Below are 23,201 nucleotides of genomic sequence, written 5' to 3' on the forward strand. Positions count from 1 at the left end.
CCTGTCAATGTGCCCTTGAAAGGCACTTAACCCTAACTGCTCCTGTAAGTAGCTCTGGATAAGAGCATCAGCTAAATGACTCCAATATAAATGTAAAATAACATCTTTGTGTTTTCTCAATGACATTCAATTCAGCATTGAAAAAAGGCACACGTTTAAGTTTGTTCCACCTGAGCGAGTCTGACCACAAATCAGAGACCAGTATGACACACCAAATGCATTTGATGGATCCTTTTTGTCTTCTTCTAATGCTTCTTAAGTGGAAAGTAATCTAAAATGAATGGAAAGTAATCAGATTACATTACTGAGTTTGGGGTAATCCAAAAGTTACATTACTGATGACAATTTTGGACTACCTACTACTACTAGTAACTGTAACGGATGACATTAAGAAAGTAACCTATCCAAGCCTGCACACACACACATACACACTCACACATACACACAAATGTGAATAAACAAATTCAAATGTAAAGTAAGGCACATTATTTCTTTATGCATGAATAGTTTATTTTCAATTATTGCCCCACATCATCAAGAAATAAGAAATGACAAAAACAGATAGTAGGAAATAAAACTCTGTTATAAACATTTGATCACAAGTCTCTGTCTTTGTGGCTTCCTCAGGTTACAAAAAATGGCATAATAAATTAATAATAAGGCTGAGGATATCATAGGTACAATACAATGTTTATATTCTCTGATAATAATGTTCTCCTGGTAAAATCTCACTTATTCACCACAGGAGGTTGGTGGAAGCTTAATTGGGGAGGACGGTCTTGTGGTAATGGCTGGAGCGGAATTTGTAGAATGGTATCAAATACATCAAACATATGGTTCCATGTGTTTGATGCTATTCCATTCGCTCTGTTGCAGTCATTTGTATGAGCAGTCCTCCCCTCGGCAGCCTCCACTGTTCTTCACATTGCCCTGAGAGTAAAGATCCCTGTAATAGAGACAAAGCCTTGCTTCAAACAGTAAAGGTCACTATCAGGCCACTGTCACCCTGATGGATTATTAGTACGCTGTCTCTTGTACTCTTTCCACACTATCATTACCGAACCAAGCTGTACTGTGTTGGCTTGGATATTTCATTTTCACATTGTCCTTTCCAGTACATTGCAAACACTATACACTGTATGTGGATGCATAACCAGGTCAGTGCAGTACAACTCGTTTTGCCATGGCTTACCTCGGCTCAGTAGTTTGAAAAGGGTATTAGTGGGCTGTCACATGACCTGACTCCTGTTTGACATAGCCAGAATGCAGAGGTAGAGGGCGGCTGTGATAATGCAACCTAAGGACAGAGGATTCCCTCGCTGCTGCATTGTAGGCCACGCTCGACTAGTGACATATTCTCACTGGTGCCGTTAAAATGGTTGGAGCTCTTCCGCTCCAACTCTATCTCCTGCAGCAGGACGCTAGTGCTGCTGTTCCCCTTCTCCTCCTCAGCTCCCGCTGCCATTGCCTCCAAGCGTTCCGCAGCCTTGCTCAGGTCAAACTGCTCGATCACGGCATTGACACGGTGGAGCTCCTCAACAGAGGGAACAGGGCCCGAGGGGTCGGGTCCGGAGGGGCAGAAACCCTGGAGGTGCACCTGGAGGCTGCAGTAATTGAGGTAGGCGCAATGACAGTGGGGGCAGTGGTAGGGGCGCTCGCCAGTGTGCAGGCGCTTGTGGAGCTTGAGGTGGGCATACTGGGTGAAGCGGGCCAAGCACAGCTTACACTGGTAGGGCTTCTCACCTGAGTGGAGACGCAGGTGGGTCTTGAGGTTGCTGGTGCTGCTAAAACGCTTGCGGCACACCTGAAGCGAAAGAGAGAGAGATGGGGGGAGAAAGGATGAGAGTAATAATTTCATTAATGGTGTTCCTTTAGCAGTAGAGTAAGATTAGTTTGAGATTTTACGCAGGCTTGCTTGGGAATATTATGATGTGTTATTTTGTGCTCCCATTGGCAACTTAGTGCAGCATACCATAGTGAAGAATGATGGTATCAGTGAAGCATGACATATCAGTGAAGTGTCAGTATACCTGGCATTCGTGTGGCTTCTCCCCAGTGTGAACCAGGAAGTGTTTCTGCAGGTGGGCCAGCTGGGTGAAGTCCTTACTGCAGGTCTGACACCTGAAGGGCCGCTCTCCACTGTGGACGCGCAGGTGGACCTGGAGACAGGAAACATAATAGCAGAAAGGAAGGAAACAGAAAGAGACATAGAAAGAAAAAGGAAATAAAAAGGAAATGAAAGAATTGGAAAGACAAAAAACAGAGGATGAGACAAATCTATTTCATGAAAAGAACAGAAGCCCCTATATACCCAATTACCACCTTTGTTGCAGCCTGGTCTCATACACTAGCCGTAACATAGTAAAAAAAAATCCAGGACACTCAAATTAGTATGATATGTTATGGTTTCGTATGGTTACATAAGACAGAAGGTTACCTAAAGCAAAGGTTGGTGTGTAACATGAACGTCTAGCAACCCAAAAGTTGTGTGTTCGAATCTCATCATGGACAACTTTAGCATTTTAGCTTATTAGTAACTTTTTAACTATTTACTACTTGTTGAGTTAGCTAACCCTTCCCCTAACCCTTTAACCAAACTCCTAACCTTAATTCCAACACTAACCTTAACCCCTAACCCATAGCCTAGCTAACGTTAGCCCCAACTAACGTTAGCCACAACAAATTATAATTTGTAGCAAATCATACTTACTGCAAATTTGTAACATACTGTACAAATTGCAATTCATAACATATCATACAAACTGTAATTCATAACATATCATACAAATTGTAATTTGTAACATACACTAGATGACCAAAAGTATGTGAACACCTACTCTTTGAACATCTCATTCCAAAATCATGGCCATTAATATGAAGTTGGTCCCCCTTTTGCTGCTATAACAGCCTCTACTCTTCTGGGAAGGCTTTCTAGTAGATGTTGGAACGTTGCTGCGGGGACTTGCTTCCATTAAGCCAGAACAGCATTAGTGATGTCGGGCACTGATGTTGGGTGATTAGGCTTGGCTCGCAGTTGGCGTTCCAAATCATCCCAAAGGTGTTCAATGAGGTTGAGGTCAGGGCTCTGTGCAGGCCAATCAAGTTCTTCCACACCGATCTCGACAAACCATTTCTGTATGGGCCTCGCTTTGTGCACGGGGGCATTGTCATGCTCAAACAGGAAAGATTTTCCTTCACTGGAACTAAGGGGCCGAGCCCAAAAAATTTAAAACAGCCCCAGATCCTTATTCCTCCTCCACCAAAATTTACAGTTGGCACTATGCATTCGAGCAAGTAGCATTCGTCAAACCCGGATTCGTCCGTCGGACTGCAAGTTTTTGTCTATGGAGATTGCATGGCTGTGTGCTCAATTTTATACACTTGTCAGCAACGGGTGTGGCTGAAATAGTCAAATCCATGAATTTGAAGGGGTGTCCACATACTTTTGTATGTATAGTGTATCATAGGAAATGGAAGATGGACATCCACAAATTAATATATACCATAACAAACGTAACATACCATATACATTTCAGTGTCCCAGATTTGTATTTACTTTGTTACGTCTATCCATGAGTCCAGGTTGTCTATCGATCCAATAAAGGTGGTAATTAGGAGCGTGCAGTGTAATTGGGAGTATATACTCTTCTTTTCATACTTTGTTAGCCTTTTTCAGGTTCTTCGTATGACCACAAACTTCCATAAGCAAAACTATTTCAATAATGATATCATGTTAGCATAAACTATCATCTAAACATAAAGTACTTGTAATCTCAGACATGGGCCATATGATCAGGGACTGACTGACCTTGAGGTTGGACAGCTGGCCAAAGATCTTGCTGCAGATGTTGCACTCGTATCGGATCTTCCCATTCTTCCGTGTGAGCGGGTAGGACAGGGTCTTGTACCCGATGACCTGTCCACCATGCCTGGCCTTCCACAGGTCCACTGCCCCTTCCTCTGCACTGTGGCTGGAGCTCAGCAGGGTGGATGTGCCCTTGGAGGGGAGGTAGTCAGAAGAGGCAGCCAGGCCCGCCAGCGGTGAGCCTGCCCTGGGTGCGAGGCAGGTTGCCATGGAAGAGGCCCTGGAGGTGGCTGGTAGAGGCTGGTCATCGAAGGTGCTGCTGGCAGGTGAATGCTTGGGGTCCCTGAAGTTGTCTGTTGGTGTCAAAGGTAGGTTTTTGAGGTAATTCTTTGGTGAAGGCACATGGTCCCCAAGGTGTTTGCACCCATTGGTCGGCATACAATTGAGGTCTTTTTTGCTTTTGGTCAGTGCGAGGGGATGATCTCTGCTGCCATTGGGCAGTGAGAGTTTTTTTTGGGTAGTGGTCAGTGCAAGCAGGAGCTCTTTGTGTGCATTGGCAGATGGGCGCAGAAAGTGCGGGTACCCCTCAAAAGGCAGCATGTGAGGTGGAAATGGCATATGAGGAGCTATTCTGTCACTGTACAGGGGGTATGTGTGAGGTAGTAGGCTGTTAATGCCAAGCGGGAAGTGAGGTATGAGGTAGGGACTGCACAGCGAACTGGGGTACATGCGACCTGGCAATGACGACACAGTGTAATGTTTGGCTGTGACGGGGCTGCCCAGGCTGGGCTTGACAGGGAAGTGCATGTGGGGGCTGACACGGCTGCTGAGGGACCTTTTGGGGATGGGGGGGCTACAGTACGGGATGGGTGGGTAGCTAGAGTAGACCACAGAGGGGCACAGGGGTAGGACAGGGCTGCAAGTTGGGGACAGTGCCGATTCGGGCAGTCGGGGGCAAGTGGGATCGGGCTTGGTGGGCTCCATCCTCAGGATTTCGGACATGCTGTGCCCCGTCTTCCCTGAACTCTTTCCACAAACATTGTTTTTCTCTGTGGGACAAAAAAAAGACACAGACACACATACTTAGGGTAAAGTTTTGTCACACAAAATAATCAAATCAAATCTAATTTTATTTGTCACATGCACAGAATATAGCAGACCTTACTTACATGCCCTTAACCTTCAATGCAGAGTAAGAAAATATTTGGTAAATAAACAAAAGTTAAAAAAGTAACACAATAAAATAACAATAACGAGGCTACATACAGGGGGTACCGGTACCGAGTCAATGTGCGGGGGTAGGGGTAAAGTGACTATGCATAGATAATAAACAGCAAGTAGGACCAGTGTAAAAATGGGGGTCAATGCAAATAGTCTGGGTAGCCGTTTGATCAATTGTTCAGCAGTCTTACGGCTTGGGGGTAGAAGCTGTTAAGGAGCTGCTTGCTGTGCGGTGCAGAGAGAACAGTCTATGACTTGGGTGGCTGGAGACTGACAATTTTTAGGGCCTTACTCTGATCGCTTGGTATAGAGGTCCTGGATGGCAGGAAGCTTGGCCCCGGTGATGTACTGGGCTGTACGCACAACCCTGTCGCATCTACTCCCGCTCTCCCTCTCCGGCGTTCGACGTCACCAGTTTATTCACTATTATGCACACCTGTGCTTCATGAGACTTACCTGGACTCCATCACCTTCCTGATTACCTCCCCTATATCTGTCACTCCCTTTGGTTCTTTCCCCAGGCGTTATTGATTATTTTTATGGGTTTTATGTCTGTACGCCATTTATTATTAAATGCACTCCCGGTACTTGCTTCCTGACTCCTAGCGTACACATTACATACCCTCTGTAGTTCCTTGCAGTCGGAGACCGACCAGTTGCCATACCAGGCGGTGATGCAACCAGTCAGGATGCTCTCAATAGTGTAGCTGTAGAATGTTTTGAGAATCTAAGGACCCACACCAAATATTTTCAGTCTCCTGAGGGGGAATAGGTGTTGTCATGCCCTCTTTACGACTGCCTTTGTGTGTTTGGACCATGATAGTTTGTTAGTTTGTTCGTGAACTTGCAGCTCTCGACACACTCCACTACGGCCCCGTCGATGTGAATTGGGGCGTGCTCGGCTCCCCTTAACCTGTAATACACAATCAGCTCCGTAGTCTTGCTCACATTGAGGGATAGGTTGTTGTCCTGGCACCACAGTGCCCGGTCACTGACCTCCTCCCTATAGGCTGTCTCATCATTGTTGGTGATCAGGCCTACCATCGTTTTGTTTACTGCAAACTTAATGATGCTTCCTGTGCTTGGCCACACAGTCATGGGTGAACAAGGAGTACAAGATTGGACTAAGCACGCACCCCTGAGGGGCACACGTGTTGAGGATCAACATGGTAGATGTGTTGTTGCCTAAACTTACCACCTGGGGGTAGTCCATCAGGAAGTCCAGGATCCAGGGAGGTGTTTAGTTCCAGGTTCCTTAGCTTAGTGTTGAGCTTTGAAGGCACTATGGTGTTGAACACTGAGCTATAGTTAATGAACTGCATTCTCACGTAGGTGTTCCTTTTGTCCAGGTGGGAAAGGGCAGTATGGCGTGCAATAGAGATTGCGTGATCTGTTGGGGCGGTATGCAAATTGGAGGAGGTCTAGGGTTTCTTGAATGATGGTGTTGATGTGAGCCATAACCAGCCTTTCAAAGCATTTCATGGCTACAGATGTTGAGTGCTACGAGTCAGTAGTCAGTTAGGCAGGTTACCTTAGCGTTCTTGGGCACAGGGACTATGGTGGTCTGCTTGAAACATGTAGATATTACAGACTGTCAGGGAGAGGATGAAAATGTCAGTGAAGACAGTATGTCAGCGCATATAATCTCTGGCCCTGCGGCCTTGTGAATGTTGACCTGTTTAAAGGCCTTACTCACATTGGTTACAGAGAGTGTGATCACACAGTTGTCCGAAACAGCTGGTGCTCTCATCCATGCTTCAGTGTTGCTTGCCTCGAAGTGTGTATAGAAGTTATTTAGCTTGTCTGATAGGCTCGCATCACTGGGCAGCTCGCGGCTTGGCTTCCCTTTGTAATCCGTAATAGTTTGCAAGCCCTGCCACATCCGACAAGAATGATGTTCCTTCTCAACCTTTTTGAAATGTTATGGATATCTTGCGCGCTGCCAATTGCTTGTGCCGAATGTCACCACTAATGATCAGACTAACTGCACTGTGGTGAGAACTCACACACTGACTTCACACAAAGCCACAAAGGGTTAAAGTTTACCGACAGCCTATCAACGTATTAAATGACCAATATCTGTCTGACTAATTGCATTGCGTCACATCAGCGCTAGTCTAACCCATGACAAATTTAAGAGTCGGTGTCACAAAGCCAAAACTCTCAATAAAGAAGAAATCTGTAACTAGATCAAATACTGTACTGTCAGGGATTGGTAACACACAGACAGACAGACAGACAGACAGACAGACAGACAGACAGACAGACAGACAGACAGACAGACAGACAGACAGACAGACAGACAGACAGACAGACAGACAGACAGATAGACAGACAGACACACACACACAGACACACACGCATAAGCCTTAGCTCCAATTTGTTCCACAGGACCACCCCTCCCTCTCTTCCTGAGAGTTGAGCTCTTAGGCAAACAAACAACCAACACTCTTGGAGATACCAATCTGTCAGTGGGAATGCCTCGCCAGGAAGTTCAAGTCGTCAATAGAGCACTTCCTCACGCTCTTCCTCTTCAAGAGCAGCCAGATGTGTGTGTGTCTGTGTGTGTGTGTGTGTGTGTGTGTGTGTGTGTGTGTGTGTGTGTGTGTGCGTGCGTGCGAGCGAGTGAGTGATTGAAAAAAGGGAAATTTTAACTTTGCCTTGGGACCTGAAATTGGTCTCTCCTTATTGAGACAAAACCACTCCTGGTGACACCTGGAGCTAGATCTTCTCTCCTTTCTTTCTCTCCTCTCCTGCTTTGTCTCACTCCTTCACAAAGGCCTGTGGGTGTGACTTTTATTACTAGTTAAACACCCACACAAAGAGTTTGTCAGTCGACTGGATCATTGACTGAGCGATTTTGGCTTTGAATAACCACCTACATCCACCCATTGCTCTGGGAAACTCTAGGAATTGCTCTACTCCTTTCAATGCGTTGTGCCGAACACTCATTGACCATATTGCTTTTCACATCCCATCACCACAGTGAATACAAGTCCAACAGACCCCATATTGTCCCATTCTGTATTAGATTGGATCAAATGGGATTGGATCCGTTAGGCTGGTCTAGTATAACTTATTAAGTACATTAGTTCCAGGCTTGATTCCTATATGAATCTGATGTTAGTCGAGGAGGCCACAAAACAGCAACCTGCTGCCAGATGTAGCTCCCGGGCCACAAGTTTAGGACCTCTGCATTACAGAATCCATCTCAGAAACGTACCAATTCTCTCCGTGAAGAGCTCTCCGGGGGGCGGGTAGTTGAGACGGTGGGCGAACTCCGGGCAGTACCACACCAGCAGCTCCTGGCCCGGTGGCACGGCTCTCACCGTGTAGAAGTAGATGGCCATGCCAGTCTGGCACGCCGCCAGGTTCTGGTCCTCTGGACGACGGGCCGGGTTGACGTAGCGCATCCAGTTACTCTTCTCCTCGTCCAAGCCATCCAGGATGTGATGTAACCGACTCTCTGAGAATACCTGGAGAGAGACAAGAAGAGAGGGAGAGAATGAGAGAGAGAGAGAATTAGATGACTACATTAACACAACCTTCTCCCACGGCTCTGAAACCAAAGATATGGCATCAATCCAGTAATATGACGTGAGAAATAGTCACTCAGGATGTTGTTCTATCTATCATATAAGGTGTGGAGGGTTTTGGTTGGTGGTGGTAGTGGTAGTGGTGGGGTCATGTGTTTTTTTTCTACCGGAATGACAGTAAGACAACTCTACTCGAGTCAGTTCACAACTGACTGTGTTATATCACTCTAATTTCAATGTCATACCTACAGTATGTAGCAATACAGCACACCTAAATGGCTAGACATTCCTGGAGAGCAAAAGAAAAAGAGTCCCTCAGACTTCATTTTTTTTTATCCTTCTCTCTGGATTTGTGCACTACCACAGTTTTCCACTCAATCTGCTAATCTGCTTTATATCACTTTGTTTGTTGGTCTTTGTCTGGAAGCAGTGTTGTTTGCAGATTGACTCATGACTTCATAGAGTCCAGGTGGTCTGTGTTATGGCTGTGTTAATCTCATGTCTGTGGAGTGGCCCAGTTGTTTAGATATTGTGTCGGGACTGTGTATAGTCTGTTGGTCTGTGTCATGACTATGCTGTTTGCAGGCCTAAGCCGTTAGCTGTGTGTATGCAAGTGGAAGTCGTGGCTCGCAGGCCCTAGGCCACTTCCTTGCTTAGTCAGTGTGAGAGTCAGTGTGTGTGTGTGTGTATATGTGTGTGTGCGCGCCCGTGTGTTTCCCAGCAGTGAGACCATGGCACTGCCGAGAGGAGCAGTGAGAGGAAAACTGCGCTGCGTCACTGAAACCGAACAGCTGTGTGTGTGACCTCCTCCCCAACGAGAAAACACACACACACACACACACCTTCACACACAACCTTCACAGTAAAGCAAAAATAATACATTGGCATAAAAACACAAGCGCACACACACACACACACACACACACACATTATACAGGATGTGAGACCACAAGTGTCAATTTGTGCAATCCCCATACTCCCTGTTGAAGTGAACAGAATTTGACCTCAATGAGATCTCACAATGCCCCTCACTTACTCTCCAGAAGTACTTCCTGTTGGCATCTTTGGGCACCATGTCATTGCTGTAGGTCTGGCCCACGAGAGGGCCGAACCGTGTCCCCTTCTGAATGAGCTCCCGACTGGTCACCCCAAGCACCTGTACAACACAGGAAGGAGGAAGGGGAGGACCATCCTCCTCAGTGAATTTCATAAAAAGAACAAATGTAAAACATTTAAAAAGTTATATTTTCTAGATAAAACTATAGATATAATCACGTCACCAATAAATTGATTAAAACACTATTTTGTAAAGAAGGTCTACAGTAGCCTCAGCAGCACTCTGTAGGGTAGCACCATGGTGTAGCCGGAGGACAGCTAGCTTCCGTCTTCCTTTGAGTGCATTGACTTCAATACAAAACCTAGGAGGCTCATGGTTCTCACCCCCCCCCTCCCCCCATAGACTTACTCAGTAATTATGACAACTTCCAGAGGATGTCCTCCAACCTATCAGCTCTTGCAGCATGAACTGACATGTTGTCCACCCAATCAAAGGATCAGAGAATGAATCTCATACTGAAAGCATAAGCTACAGCTAGCTAGCACTGCAGTGGTGAGTAGTTGACTCAAAGAGAGAGAGAGAGACAATAGTTGTACAGTTTTGAACAAATTCATTAATTCCAAAATTAAGGAGTGTCTATTGTCTTGCCATCTGTCTTAAGATGTACACAGCGTAAAAGACACAGAGAGGAAAAGCTGGAAAGACAACAGTGTGACAAGCATTTCTTCCTCCGGAGGAAGGATGGAAGGATGTGGGAGTGATGTAAGGGGAGTTTTCCAAAATGCACACACAGAACAAATATAGTACAGCCGTATGCACATGCATAAACACACACACACACATTACACAGACCCATTATGAACAGATAGGCATACATTCTCATGCATGTGCGCATACGTGCCTGTGTGCACGCAAACACACCGACACACACACAAGCACACACAAACACACTAGAAGGCCCCCACAAAGAAACACCATGCCCACTCACTCTCCCACACACACACATGAAAACACAAACACTCAGACATACCTGCATTCAAATACTAACTCTCTCAATCTCAACTTTCATTTTTTAAGCACATCCCCCATATACAGGACAGTGTGGTCTTCACGCTTTCAGTATATCCTACCTCTGCAGAGTCAGGGCAGCGTTTCAGGACCAAGTTTCGGGGTAGAGACCTCTCAGCCTTGGTCTTGTTCTGGTTCTCTGGGTGGTTACCCGGGTCCAACGGGTGGTCCTTCAAGATGTAGGTGCACCTCTCCTGGAAATCGGCCTCACTCCAGAGGGTCATGTCTATGTCCTGGGGGTTTGAGTCGGTCATGGCCAGGGTGGAGACCGATCTAGTGTGGGGAAAGGGGGAGACATCTGAGGTTAACATGGCTGTGCTGGTCTGGGAGGAAGAGGAGGCCTAAGGGATAAGACCACAGAAGAGTATGAGAACTATGATGTGCATTAGCCCAAATAATTGAGGATGTCAATTTCCATTTTTTCTTGTACCTGCTTATATCCTTCTCTCTCTCTCTCTCTCTCTCTCTCTCTCTCTCTCTCTCTCTCTCTCTAAGCATCACAGACAGCGGATGAAGTGCGCTGAAGGAGGAAGCTCTACTCTGTTTTGAATGGAGCTAAAATTAGAAGCAAGAAAGCTGAGGTGTGAGACAGTCGGAGACGGAAGGAGGTGGCGGAGGGGAAAGAGGGTTGTCAATCAGTCGGAGAGGGGTGTCCTAACTAACTTTCCCTCCACCATCGCCGCCCACCGTTCCAAACATCCTGTGACCGTCCAAAACACGATGCCAGGCTACAAGAAGAGGTTCCTGTGCACGTCAGCCGAGGCGCGGCGACCACCACTTTCACAAGTAGGAAACCAGTGTTCCCCGTGAATCAGTCCAGACTTCCTCTCTACACTAACTGGGACCTGGCTCTCGTTCCAGTTACCTGCCTCTCTGTTTGTCTGTTCCTCTGTCTTTCTGTCTGGTGTTCGACCCGGACATTCTCTTTTCACATTGTCCTTTCCAGAACGGTTCCAGCCGCTATGATGGATGCGTGACCAAGCCAGTGCATTACAGCTCAGCCCGGAATCCACTCAGTAGTGGGAAAAACCTTTAATTAAGACGGGACAAAGACATGAACAGGACTAGAGTTAGTCTGAAAAATGCCAATCCTGGAGGGCCTTTGCAGGTGTAAACCTGTGGTAAGTGCAGAGGTGTGGGTGGAGTAAATGTTGCGAAAGGTCAGAAGCTGGTAACTTGAAATGCCATTTAGCAGACGGTTTTATCCAAAGCGACTAGTCAAGCAGGCATACATTTTACATATGAGTGGTCCTGGAAATCAAACCCACTATCCTAGCGTTGCAATCACCGTGCTCTATCAATGGAGCTACAGAGGACCCGTTTTGCTCTTATTTTTCAAGTTATCCCAGTTGATGGTATAGATTTCCTAACTTTTATTATCTTCACTTTCCCTTTCTGAATGGATTGTAGTCCTCCAAAATGTATGTAGACTGGTTTGACATATCCTCAACACCTTTTGAGATGGTCACAACATAGCACATAAAATAATAATTATAATAATTATTATGCATTTTTTAATACCAATGATATCTTATTAGAACATGCATCATACTCCTCCATACGAGGAGAGGAAACTGATCTTCTCTTGTACTGTACACTCATCGACCAAGATTGATGGATGACATTTCACGTTTCTTTGGTACGCATCACCACAGAGTGAAATGAGTCTCACAACAGACGGTGAAAGCTCACTCTGAAACCATGACGTTATGAAACTACACTCTGAAATCAATGCATGATGAGCCAAAGGCACACAGCTGTGGCCTCATGAGAAGTTGTAAACTGTTGACTTTTAAAAATATCACCATTACACCCTAACACCTTACGGCACAAAGGAAGATGAACTTTGGTAAGAGGAGTGATGTGAAATCTGTGCCACGACTGACTGAAAACGAATAGTTTCACAAACTTCATGAAAGCCTACAACTCAAATATCTAATAATGAAAGCCTACAACTCATATCTATTTCATTGTATGACACTGTCACACCAAATGACACAAAAAAGGAAATTTAGGAAGGGGAGTGATGTGAAATCTGTGCAGTGTGTGACTGAGAACATACAGAACTTTCACAAACTTCATGAAAACTCATACATCACTATCGCTGTCTCACAGTCACACGTCACATTATGACACAAAAAAATTACTTTAGGTGAAATCTGTGCTGTCCTAATTTATACATACACACAGAGCACACTATAGTAGAATGAGAAGAATAGAGGGATGGTAAAGGAGAGGTGGAGTACTTACTGTGAAGCCTTGAGAGGAGCCACACATAGAGCAGGTTATCTGTATCCTTGAGTGTCTGTGTAATTGATGGTCCCTCTCCTTCCTTCTCTTTCCCCTTCTCTCTCGCGCTCTCTCTGATGAGATTCTTATACTGCGTGTACCTGTTGCAACTGAGGGACAGTGGTGTGTGTGAGTCTCTCTCTCTCTCTCTCACTCTCTCTCTCTCGGGTGTGTGGGTCTGCCCTCTCTCTTCCTCCCTCATCTTCCTCCTCTGTGTGTGAGACTCCTCCTTGGGGGCAGTGATCTGTTCATCTATGCATCGCTCATTCTCTCACTCTCTGCCCCGGGGGCTCGTGCTAAGATAAGAAGAACAACAAAAGCTTTCTCTCCAGGAGGTGCATCGCCAGTCACACAGATATGTCCGGTTCAGACACACGTTTCTCCATTTTCTTTTTTTCTGAGATTCTAACACAACCCCCCGTTTCTGTCTTCCTTGGGTGTGAATGCATATATGTCAAGCGATGTTGTTCTATGTTGTGTTTGTGGGCCTAATTTAAGATTTAGGAAAAGAGAGGGGCTATGAGACAGTGTTTGTTTGAAAATATTCAAATAAGTTAACTTTTTCTTGTCAGTTCTTTGAAACTGAGAGTTGAATTCAAATTGAAACCAAGACTTTGGTTAGTTTCCAAAACATGACCACAACCATAATTTCAAGAGCTTAAATGTAAATGTTTCCTACAGGTTCTGCCTTGACAAAATTGCATAGACTAGGTCTATAACTCTCACATAATTGAAATGTCACGGCTGTCACTTGAAGTATCTGCGAACATTTTGTATTTAGCTGAAGTGTTCTGAAGTTGAGGACAAAATGTAAGGCTTTGTGAATGTCTAGAAATCGGATATACCACCTTGCTTGACAGCTGCGGTCTGAAATAATGTTATTGTAGACATCAGTATTTGGCATTTGACTGGCAAAAATATACACATACAATGCAGGGTCAAGAGAGCTTGTTCAGCCCTAGCACGTGTAAACCAGGTTATAACCATGTCATAATAGCTGACATAACTTGTCATAACCTGTCATAATATGGTCATAACACTGTCATGGCCCATATATTTACAGCTGTTGTTACATATATTGCGTTATTTTATGGCTGGTTATGACACCTACATAAGAGTGTCAAAACCCATATTTATTCAAATAATTTATTCCCTGACAATAACTTTCCTTTCATTTGAAAGTTTGTTTCTTGTTGTAATGAATTCTTTACAGTAGTTTTTTCCCCATAATGTTTAAATCACTTTATGACAATCTCATTATGACCATCCAGTGTCACTTTACTTGAACTAAGAAAATACACTTTATGACACTGTCAAGAAGCATTATGACCATTCTGTGTCACCTTACTTGCACTAAGAAAATAAACTTTATGACACTGTCAAGAAGCATTAGACCATCACAATCATATAAGCCAGATAGACCTATCACGTACATGCCCTTATATCAGACATCAGTCAAAAAGAGGGTGTCTTGTCCTGCTCCTGAAATCTGCTCCTGCATTCATCCCAGTCATCAGCAACAGAGCATTGAGGTAAATTCATGTCTGACATCAATGTGTGAACAATTACAATAATAATTTAACAAGGTCAGTACAAAATCTAAAATAAACATACTGTTGACAGGTAGGCTATGGTGTGTGGTAGGTTTTGTGGATTTAGACACTCTTATGTAGGTGTCATAACAAGCCATAAATTAATTATCGGGGTTGGTTTTGTGAGTTTTGACACTCTTATGGAAGTGTCATAACCAGCCATAAATGAATTACCGGGGTTGGTTTTGTGAGTTTTTACCCTCTTATGTAGGTGTCATAACCAGCTATAAAATAATGCAATATATGTCACAACAGGTGTCAATATAGGTTTCATGACAGTGTTATGACCATATTATAACAGGTTATGACAAGTTATGTCAGTTGTTATGACATGGTTATAACCGTGTTATGAAGCTAGGTGTCAAGTAAAGTGTTACTCTCATTTTATATGACTGCAGATTCCTTCATCGCCAAGCCAATGGTAACACATTGGTAACAGCCACACATTATCTTTGAAGCTAACCAGGATTTCACTTGGTTAAAAATTGGATGGGAGTGTCACGTCCTGACCAGTAAAAGGGGTTGTTTGTTATTGTAGTTTGGTCAGAGCGTGGCAGGGGGTGTTTGTTTAGTGTGTTTCGGGGTTTTTTGGGCAATGTTCTATGTTAGTATATTTCTCTGTCTGTGTCTATTTAGTCTATTTCTATGTTCAGTTTTTTTTTGGTTTGGCCTTCAATTAGAAGCAGCTGTTCTTCGTTGCTTTTAATTGGAGTCCATATTTAAGTAAGGGGTTTTTGTCACTGTGTTTGTGGGTAGTTGTTCCTTGTGTAGCTGTGTGCCTTACAGGACTGTTTCTCGTCGTTGTTTTTAATAAAGTGTTTGTTTTGGTTTTCTTCGTAATAAAGAAGATGAGTATTCACATTCCCGCTGCGTTTTGGTCCCATCCTTACGACGAATGTGACAGAACTACCCACCACCAACGGACCAAGCAGCGGAGGAAGGAGCAGCAGAGGGATATGGAGTCATGGACATGGGGGGAAATTTTGGACGGGGCAGGACCTTGGCACCAGGCTGGGGAGTACCGGCGACCTAAGGAAGAGCAGGAGGCAGTCAAGGCGGAGCGGCATCATTACGAGGCATTATACGCGCAGATTGGCAAGTGTGAGAGGCAGCCCCAATAAAAAAATGTGGGGGGGGGCACACGGGAAGAGTGGCTAGGTCAGGTAATAGACCTAAGCCAACTCCCCGTGCTTATTATGGGGAGCAGCAGATCATGAGAGCGCCGGTCTATGCGGAAGTGCGCACGATCTCGCCCATGCGCACGCACAGTCCAGTGCGAGCGATCCCAGCCCCTCGCAAGTGCCGTGCTAGAGTGGGCATCCAGCCAGGTAGGAGTATGCCTGCGCAGCACATCTGGCCACCAGTGCGTCTCCTAGGCCCAGGCTACCCTGCGCCTGCTCTACGCACGGCAGCCATCAGGCCTCTGCACAGCCCAGTTCGCCCTGTGCCAGCACTCCGCTCGTGCAGGGCTACTGTTACCACCCAGCCAGGACGGGTTGTGCAGGCTGTGCTCTCCAGACCTCCAGTGCTTGTTCATGGCCCGGTGTATCCAGTTCCTGCTCCTCGCACTAGCCTTGAGGTGCGTGTCTCCAGTCTGGTACCTCCAGTACCAGCCCCACGCACCAGGCCTCCAGTGCGTCAGCCCAGTCCAATACGTCCTGCTCCTGCTCCTCGCACTAGCCCTATGGTGCGTGTAAATAGTCTGGCACCTCCAAAGCCAGCCCCATGCATCAGGCCTTCAGTGCGCAGTCCCCGTCCAGAGCTTCCGACGACAGTACCCCGTCTAGAGCTTCCGACGACAGTTCCCCATCCAGTGCTTCCGGCGACATCCTACAGTCCGGAACCGACAGAGACGGCCCACAGTCCGGAACCGACAGAGACGGCACACAGTCCGGAACCGACAGAGACGGACCACAGTCCGGAACCGACAGAGACGGCCCACAGTCCAGAACCGACAGAGACGGCCCACAGTCCGGAACTGACAGAGTCGGCCCACAGTCCGGAACCGGCGCAGCCCGAGTCGGCCCACAGTCCGGAACCGGCGCAGCCCGAGTCGCCCTCCAGTCCGGAACCGGCGCAGCCCGAGTCGCCCTCCAGTCCGGAACCGGCGCAGCCCGAGTCGCCCTCCAGTCCGGAACCGGCGCAGCCCAAATCGCCCTCCAGTCCGGAACCGGCGCAGCCAGAGTCGCCCTCCAGTCCGGAGCTCCCAGAGTCGCCTTCCAGCCCGAGGTCTCCAGCGACCCGCCTTAGCCCAGAGACTTCTGTAGGGGTATTCAGGCATGAGCTTTCAAGGGGGGTGGGCAGGCTAGTTTATGGACCATAGCCAGAGCCTGAGCCACCTCCGTAGTAGGAGGATTGGGGAGGGGGGGGTGTAGCACAAGAACCGTCGGTGACGGTGGCCACCCTCCCTTCCCTCCCTTTAGTTTGGGATTCATTTTGTTTTGGGGTTTATTTTTGTGTTTTTTGTTTGAGGTGCATCCGGGGTCTGCACATTTGGGGGGTTACTGTCACGTCCTGACCAGTAAAAGGGGTTGTTTGTTATTGTAGTTTGGTCAGGGCGTGGCAGGGGGTGTTTGTTTAGTGTGTTTCGGGTTTTTTTTGGGCAATGTTCTATGTTAGTATATTTCTATGTCTGTGTCTATTTAGTCTATTTCTATGTTCAGGGTTTTTTGGTTTGGCCTTCAATTAGAAGCAGCTGTTCTTCGTTGCTTTTAATTGGAGCTCATATTTAAGTAAGGGGTTTTTGTCACTGTGTTTGTGGGTAGTTGTTCCATGTGTAGCTGTGTGCCTTACAGGACTGTTTCTCGTCGTTGTTTTTGATTAAGTGTTTGTTTTGGTTTTCTTCGTAATAAAGAAGATGAGTATTCACATTCCCGCTGCATTTTGGTCCCATCCTTACGACGAACGTGACAGGGAGACCTTCAACAAGATAGCTGTAGATTGATCAATTTGCCAGTATTGGAGATGCGTTTTCAAGGAAAGTAACAAGGAAAGTTGGTTAATATAATGACTTCATTACAAGAGTCATTATTTTAAAAGGGCAATCTGTGATGCTACATATATTTTTAGACTTTAAAATTAATTATACATACCCATTGATTATTGAAGAATATAACTTCTGTCACGACTTCTGCCGAAGTCGGTGCCTGTCCTTGTTCGGGCGGTGTTCGGCGGTTGACATCGCCGGTCTTCTTCTAGCCATCGCTGATCCATTTTTCATTTTCCATTTGTTTTGTCTTGTTTTCCCACACACCTGGTTTTCATTTCCCTCATTACGTGTTGTGTATTTAACCCTCTGTTCCCCCCATGTCTTTGTGTGGTATTGTTTGTTGTAAGTGCTTGTACACATTTGTTTGACTGGTGCGAGTTGGGTTATTGTGCCCATATTTTGTATTTGCTCTCCTGCGTCTGACTTCCCTGCCACCAGTTACGCACCCCTTACAGAATACCACACCAACCATATGGAGTCAGCAGGAGCAGGTACCCCTGGTATGGGGGTAGAGGAAAGCGTCCAGGAGCAAGCGGCGATGATCCACCATCTTGTCGTCGCAATGGACCGCGTCGTTCAGACCATGGATCGCTGGGACAGAGAGTTTCTCCAGCGCCTCCACCAGCACAACCGGGGTTACCACTACTCGTCCCTCCTGTATCCGGTCCCAGTGGGATGCGTCTCGCCCTTCCCAGGGAGTATGATGGGACGGCGGCACGGTGCCAGGGTTTCCTGTTACAGCTGGACTTATACCTGGGCACTGTTTACCTGGCTCCCTCGGGAAGGGAGAGGGTGTCCGCCCTCGTTTCATGCCTCTCGGGGAGAGCTCTGGAGTGGGCTAACACTGTGTGGGGAGAAGGAGATACGGCGTTGGACGACTTCGAGGAGTTCACTCTTCCACCTGCGGCAGGGGGCGAGGACCACACAGGAGTTCGCTTTGGACTTTCGGACCCTGGCCGCCGGAGCTTGATGGAACGACAGGGCCCTGATCGACCACTATCGCTGCAGTTTGCGCGAGGACATCTGCTGTGATGCCTATGGAGCTGGGAAGTGCTGCGCTCAGGGAGACCGGAGGGGGTTCTGTCTCGTGCACCATCTGTGGCCACAGAGGTCACACTGCCGGTCGGTGCCGGGTTGGTTCCTCTGGGGGTCGAGGCAGCAGGCAGGGCACTCTGGCGTCACCCCAGGTGAGAAGGCACCATTCTCACCCAGAGCTCTCTGTTGCACACATGCTTTTGTTTGTTACTTTTCCTGAGCTTTCCCTGCATTCCCAGCATAAGGCGCTCGTTGATTCAGGCGCAGCTGGTAATTTTATAGACAGATCGTTTGCCCATAGTTTAGGGATCCCCATCGTTCCTGTGGCTATGCCCTTCTTAGTTCACGCCTTAGATAGTCGACCATTAGGGTCAGGGTTGATTAGGGAGGCCACCGCTCCTCTGGGCATGGTGACGCAGGGGCGTCACACGGAGAGAATCAGTCTCTTCCTCATTGAATCTCCTGCGTTTCCTGTGGTGCTAGGTCTACCCTGGTTAGCTTGTCATAACCCCACTGTTTCATGGCAATGGAGGGCTCTCATGGGATGGTCGCGAGAGTGCTCGGGGAGGCGCTTAGGGGTTTCCGTAGGTGCTAGTATGGTGGAAAGTCCAGACCAGGTCTCTAACGTGCGCATTCCCCCCGAATATGCCGATTTGGCTCTCGCCAGCTCCAAAAAGAAGGCGACTCAATTACCACCCCATCGACGGGGGGATTGTGCGATAAATCTCCTGGTAGACGCTGCACTTCCCAGGAGTCACGTGTATCCCCTGTCACAGGCGGAGACAGTGGCTATGGAAACATATGTCTCTGAATCCCTGCGTTAGGGGTACATTCGGTCCTCCACTTCACCCGCCTCCTCGAGTTTATTTTTTGTGAAGAAGAAGGAGGGAGGTTTGCGCCCGTGTATTGACTATCGAGGCCTTAATCAGATAACTGTGAGGTACAGTTACCCGCTACCTCTAATCGCCACAGCGATTGAGTCAATGCACGGGGCGCGCTTCTTCACCAAACTTGATCTCAGGAGTGCTTACAACCTGGTGCGTATCCGGGAGGGAGACGAGTGGAAGACAGCGTTCAGTATGACCCCAGGGCATTATGAGTACCTCGTCATGCCGTACGGGTTGATGAATGCTCCATCAGGCTTCCAAGCCTTTGTAGACGAGATTTTCAGGGACCTGCATGGGCAGGGTGTCGTGGTGTATATTGATGATATTCTGATATACCCCTCTACACGCGCCGAGCATGTGTCCCTGGTGCACAAGGTGCTTGGTCGACTGTTGGAGCATGACCTGTACGCCAAGGCTGAGAAATGCCTGTTCTTCCAACAGTCCGTCTCCTTCCTAGGGTACTGCATTTCCACCTCAGGGGTAGAGATGGAGAGTGACCGCATTTCAGCCGTGCGTAATTGGCCGACTCCCATCATGGTAAAGGAGGTGCAGCAGTTTCTAGGGTTTGCCAATTACTACCGGAGGTTTATCCGGGGTTTTGGTAAGGTAGCGGCTCCCATTACCTCACTGCTGAAGAGGGGACCGGTACGTTTGCAGTGGTCGGCTGAGGCGGACAGGGCTTTTGGTCACCTGAGTGCTCTGTTTACCTCGGCTCCCGTGCTGGCCCATCCGGATCCCTCTTTGGCATTCATAGTGGAGGTGGACGCGTCCGAGGCTGGGATAGGAGCTGTGCTCTCTCAGTACTCGGGTACGCCACCGAAGCTCCGCCCCTGTGCCTTCTTCTCAAGGAAGCTCAGCCCGGCGGAGCGAAACTATGATGTGGGGGACCGGGAGCTGTTGGCTGTCGTCAAGGCTCTGAAGGCGTGGAGACATTGGCTTGAGGGGGCTAAACACCCTTTTCTCATCTGGACTGACCACCACAATCTGGAGTACATCCAGATGGGCATGGTGGGCCATGTTTTTCACCCGTTTTGTGTTCACCCTTTCTTACAGACCAGGTTCCTAGAACGTAAAGGCAGACGCACTGTCCCAGTTGTATAACACAGAGGAGCTGCCCATGGATCCCACCCCCATACTCCCGGCCTCCTGCCTGGTGGCGCCGGTAGTGTGGGAGCTGGACGCAGACATTGAGCAGGCGTTGGGTGCAGAGCCCGCTCCACTCCAGTGTCCCACTGGGCGTCTGTATGTTCCGTCTGCTGTCCGTGACTGGTTGATTTATTGGGCCCACACAGTCACCCTCCTCTGGTCATCCAGGCATCAGTCAGACGGTGCGCTGTCTGACTGGGAAGTACTGGTGGCCCACTTTGGCTAAGGACGTGAGGGTTTATGTTTCCTCCTGCTCGGTGTGCGCCCGGTGTTCGCCCAGTGTAAGGCTCCTAGGCACCTGCCCAGACGTAAGCTACACCCCTTACCCGTTCCGCAACTGCCAGGGTTGCACCTGTCGATCGATTTCCTGACCGATCTTCCCCCATCACAGGGAAAAACTACGATCCTGGTTGTTGTGGATCGTTTCTCTAAGTCCTGCCGTCTCCTTCCTCTGCCCAGTCTCCCAGGACTACGGGGTGCCTACGCACGTCTTCCAGGACTACGGGGTGCCTGAGGATATAGTGTCTGATCGGGGTCCCCAGTTCACTTCGAGGGTCTGGAGAGCGTTCATGGAGCGTCTGGGGTTCATTACATGTTGTTCCCCCATGTGTTTTTGTGGTATTGTTTGTTGTAAGTGCTTGTGCACATTTGTTTGACTGGCACGCGTCGGGTTATTGTGCCCATATTTTGTATTTCTTATGCCGTTTGTTTTACTACTATACCCAGTGGGGTATAAATGCCTCATGAAATGAGTTCAACTGTCTAATCCCACAAGAAACCTAAATATAAGCTTGTTTTACTCCAATGTTTGTAAACAATGGAATTGTAAACAATCACAGTATAGCCTCAAAACATGGTTAAAACTATAATGTTGATTTCATGGATGGTCAGTCCTTGCATCTGTAGATTTGAAGATGGTTACATTTCTCAAGACCCATCTTTCAGCTGTTTGCCAATATCAGTGGTGGGGTGGTGCTTTGTTATTGTTTGAACTGCATACTGCCCCTTTAACTTCAGAAACAAACTGTTGACAACTGTTTTCAAATTCTATGACATTGTTACATGATACAATGTGTTTTTGCCCAGTAGGTAGTTTCACAAAACCAAAGTCATGTGTTGCAGCCTCTACTTGAGGAGTGTTGTTTTGTACCACTGTTGATTCGGCATGACGCCAGGCAGCCAGGCAGTTCTGACAGAGCGAAATGAGTAAAAGGCAGCCAGGCAGTTCTGACAGAGCGAAATGAGAGGATTTACGCTTGGCACGCACGACGAAAAACAATGGCAAGTGCCTACAACAGAAAGAGAATGTGTGTGTGTGTGCAAATGGGTGCACGTGTGTATATCAGGATGAGGTACTTTGATGCGTATATGTGAACTTTGAAGCTCTCTCTCTCTCTCCCCCTCCCCTTTCTTTGTTTGGTGTCCATGTCATTCCTGTCTCATATCTTGCTACACACCACACCTGACCAGGGTAATAATTAGAGCCGTTGACAAGAAGTGCAGTATAATTTAGAGTCCACTTTTCTTTCCTCTCTCTCTCCCCCCACCTCCCCTAGACATCTTATTCATCACATTCTGTTGAGGGTGAGCTGTCTTTTGCTCACCCGTCCTCTATTATTCACACACATGCATCTGTATATGCGTGGTGTTATGTCTCTTGGGGTTCATAACCACGTCTTTATAACAATTCAATAATGGTAGGAATTCAGTTCAACCATTTATCTGAAACGTGATCATCTCAAGACACATATTACCCATGATACTCTGCGGCACAACTATGGTAGGTATGGAGGTGCAAATGATACAACCCTAATAGACAACACGTGGTATTGGAGATTAGTCATTTTGTTATTGACAAAATGACCATGTACTACAGAAAGAATAGCTGAGATCTATACAAAGATTATACTACAAATTACTACAATAAATGTTAGCATGTCGTCTGAGTGTCAGTAATTAAGTCAGTCTGTCATTCTGTCTGTCTGTCTCTTTGCCAGACATACATGACCGTCTGTCCGCCTTTCCATAATGACTGAGTGTGAAGGCACGTGCATAGGTAGCTGGATGGAGCAACAGTGAAGTATTTAAATATTACATGAAGGGTTTTTGAAACATTCTTAGACTGATATAGACATGAAAGACCAAGTGTCTCCTCCTGTCTCCTCCTCCTTTGACAAAACATAATTGGAATGTGTTCAATAATATGACGTTAAAATCCTTAAATCTACTGATGCACCCGTGTGTCAATCTAAGTAACGTAATAAACAAATTGGCATGGGCTGCATCTCAATCCATCGCCTATGTTGGTCTTCTCACGAAAACATCTATAGTATCCGAATGGTTTGGCCTACAAATTTATATGAACCAACTATGGAAAGAGGAGATTCTCACAAACAGGATGGTGTTCTCCTACAACCCCCACCTGTGTCACAAGACTCGTCTGAAGGTAACCAGTACCGGTTTAAAAAAATGAATGGAAGTATGGAGGTAGTTTTGTGCCAACCCCCACCAGTGTCACAGGGCTCGTCTGAAGGTAACCAGTACCGGTTTAAAAAATGAATGGAGGTATGGAGGTA

At 47.0% G+C, this 23,201-nt stretch overlaps 1 protein-coding gene across 1 annotated transcript; it reads right to left on the reverse strand.

Moving 5' to 3' along the window:
• Positions 1 to 488: 488 nt before the first annotated feature.
• LOC115195588 (PR domain zinc finger protein 1-like) lies at positions 489 to 13,144 on the reverse strand. Its single transcript, XM_029755613.1, has 7 exons — positions 12,938 to 13,144; positions 10,750 to 11,028; positions 9,599 to 9,718; positions 8,250 to 8,502; positions 3,809 to 4,854; positions 2,031 to 2,159; positions 489 to 1,804 (listed from the first exon to the last, which is right to left on the reverse strand). Exons 1-7 carry the CDS (start codon positions 12,962 to 12,964, stop codon positions 1,298 to 1,300), a joined length of 2,361 nt encoding a protein of 786 aa, XP_029611473.1. The 5' UTR covers positions 12,965 to 13,144; the 3' UTR covers positions 489 to 1,297.
• Positions 13,145 to 23,201: the final 10,057 nt, after the last annotated feature.

This window comes from Salmo trutta, chromosome 1, assembly GCF_901001165.1.
Source record: "Salmo trutta chromosome 1, fSalTru1.1, whole genome shotgun sequence".
NCBI lineage: Eukaryota > Metazoa > Chordata > Actinopteri > Salmoniformes > Salmonidae > Salmo > Salmo trutta.

Bases quoted from the DNA above. Each gene is read 5' to 3' on its own strand.
- LOC115195588 (XM_029755613.1), bottom strand. From the start codon at position 12,964: ATGTGTGGCTCCTCTCAAGGCTTCACA. The intron at 8,503-9,598 runs GTAAGTGAGGGG...GTCTCTCTCCAG, and splicing joins ACAGGAAGTACTTCTGGAGA to GTATTCTCAGAGAGTCGGTT. The intron at 1,805-2,030 runs GTATACTGACAC...CTTTCGCTTCAG, and splicing joins AGAAGCCACACGAATGCCAG to GTGTGCCGCAAGCGTTTTAG.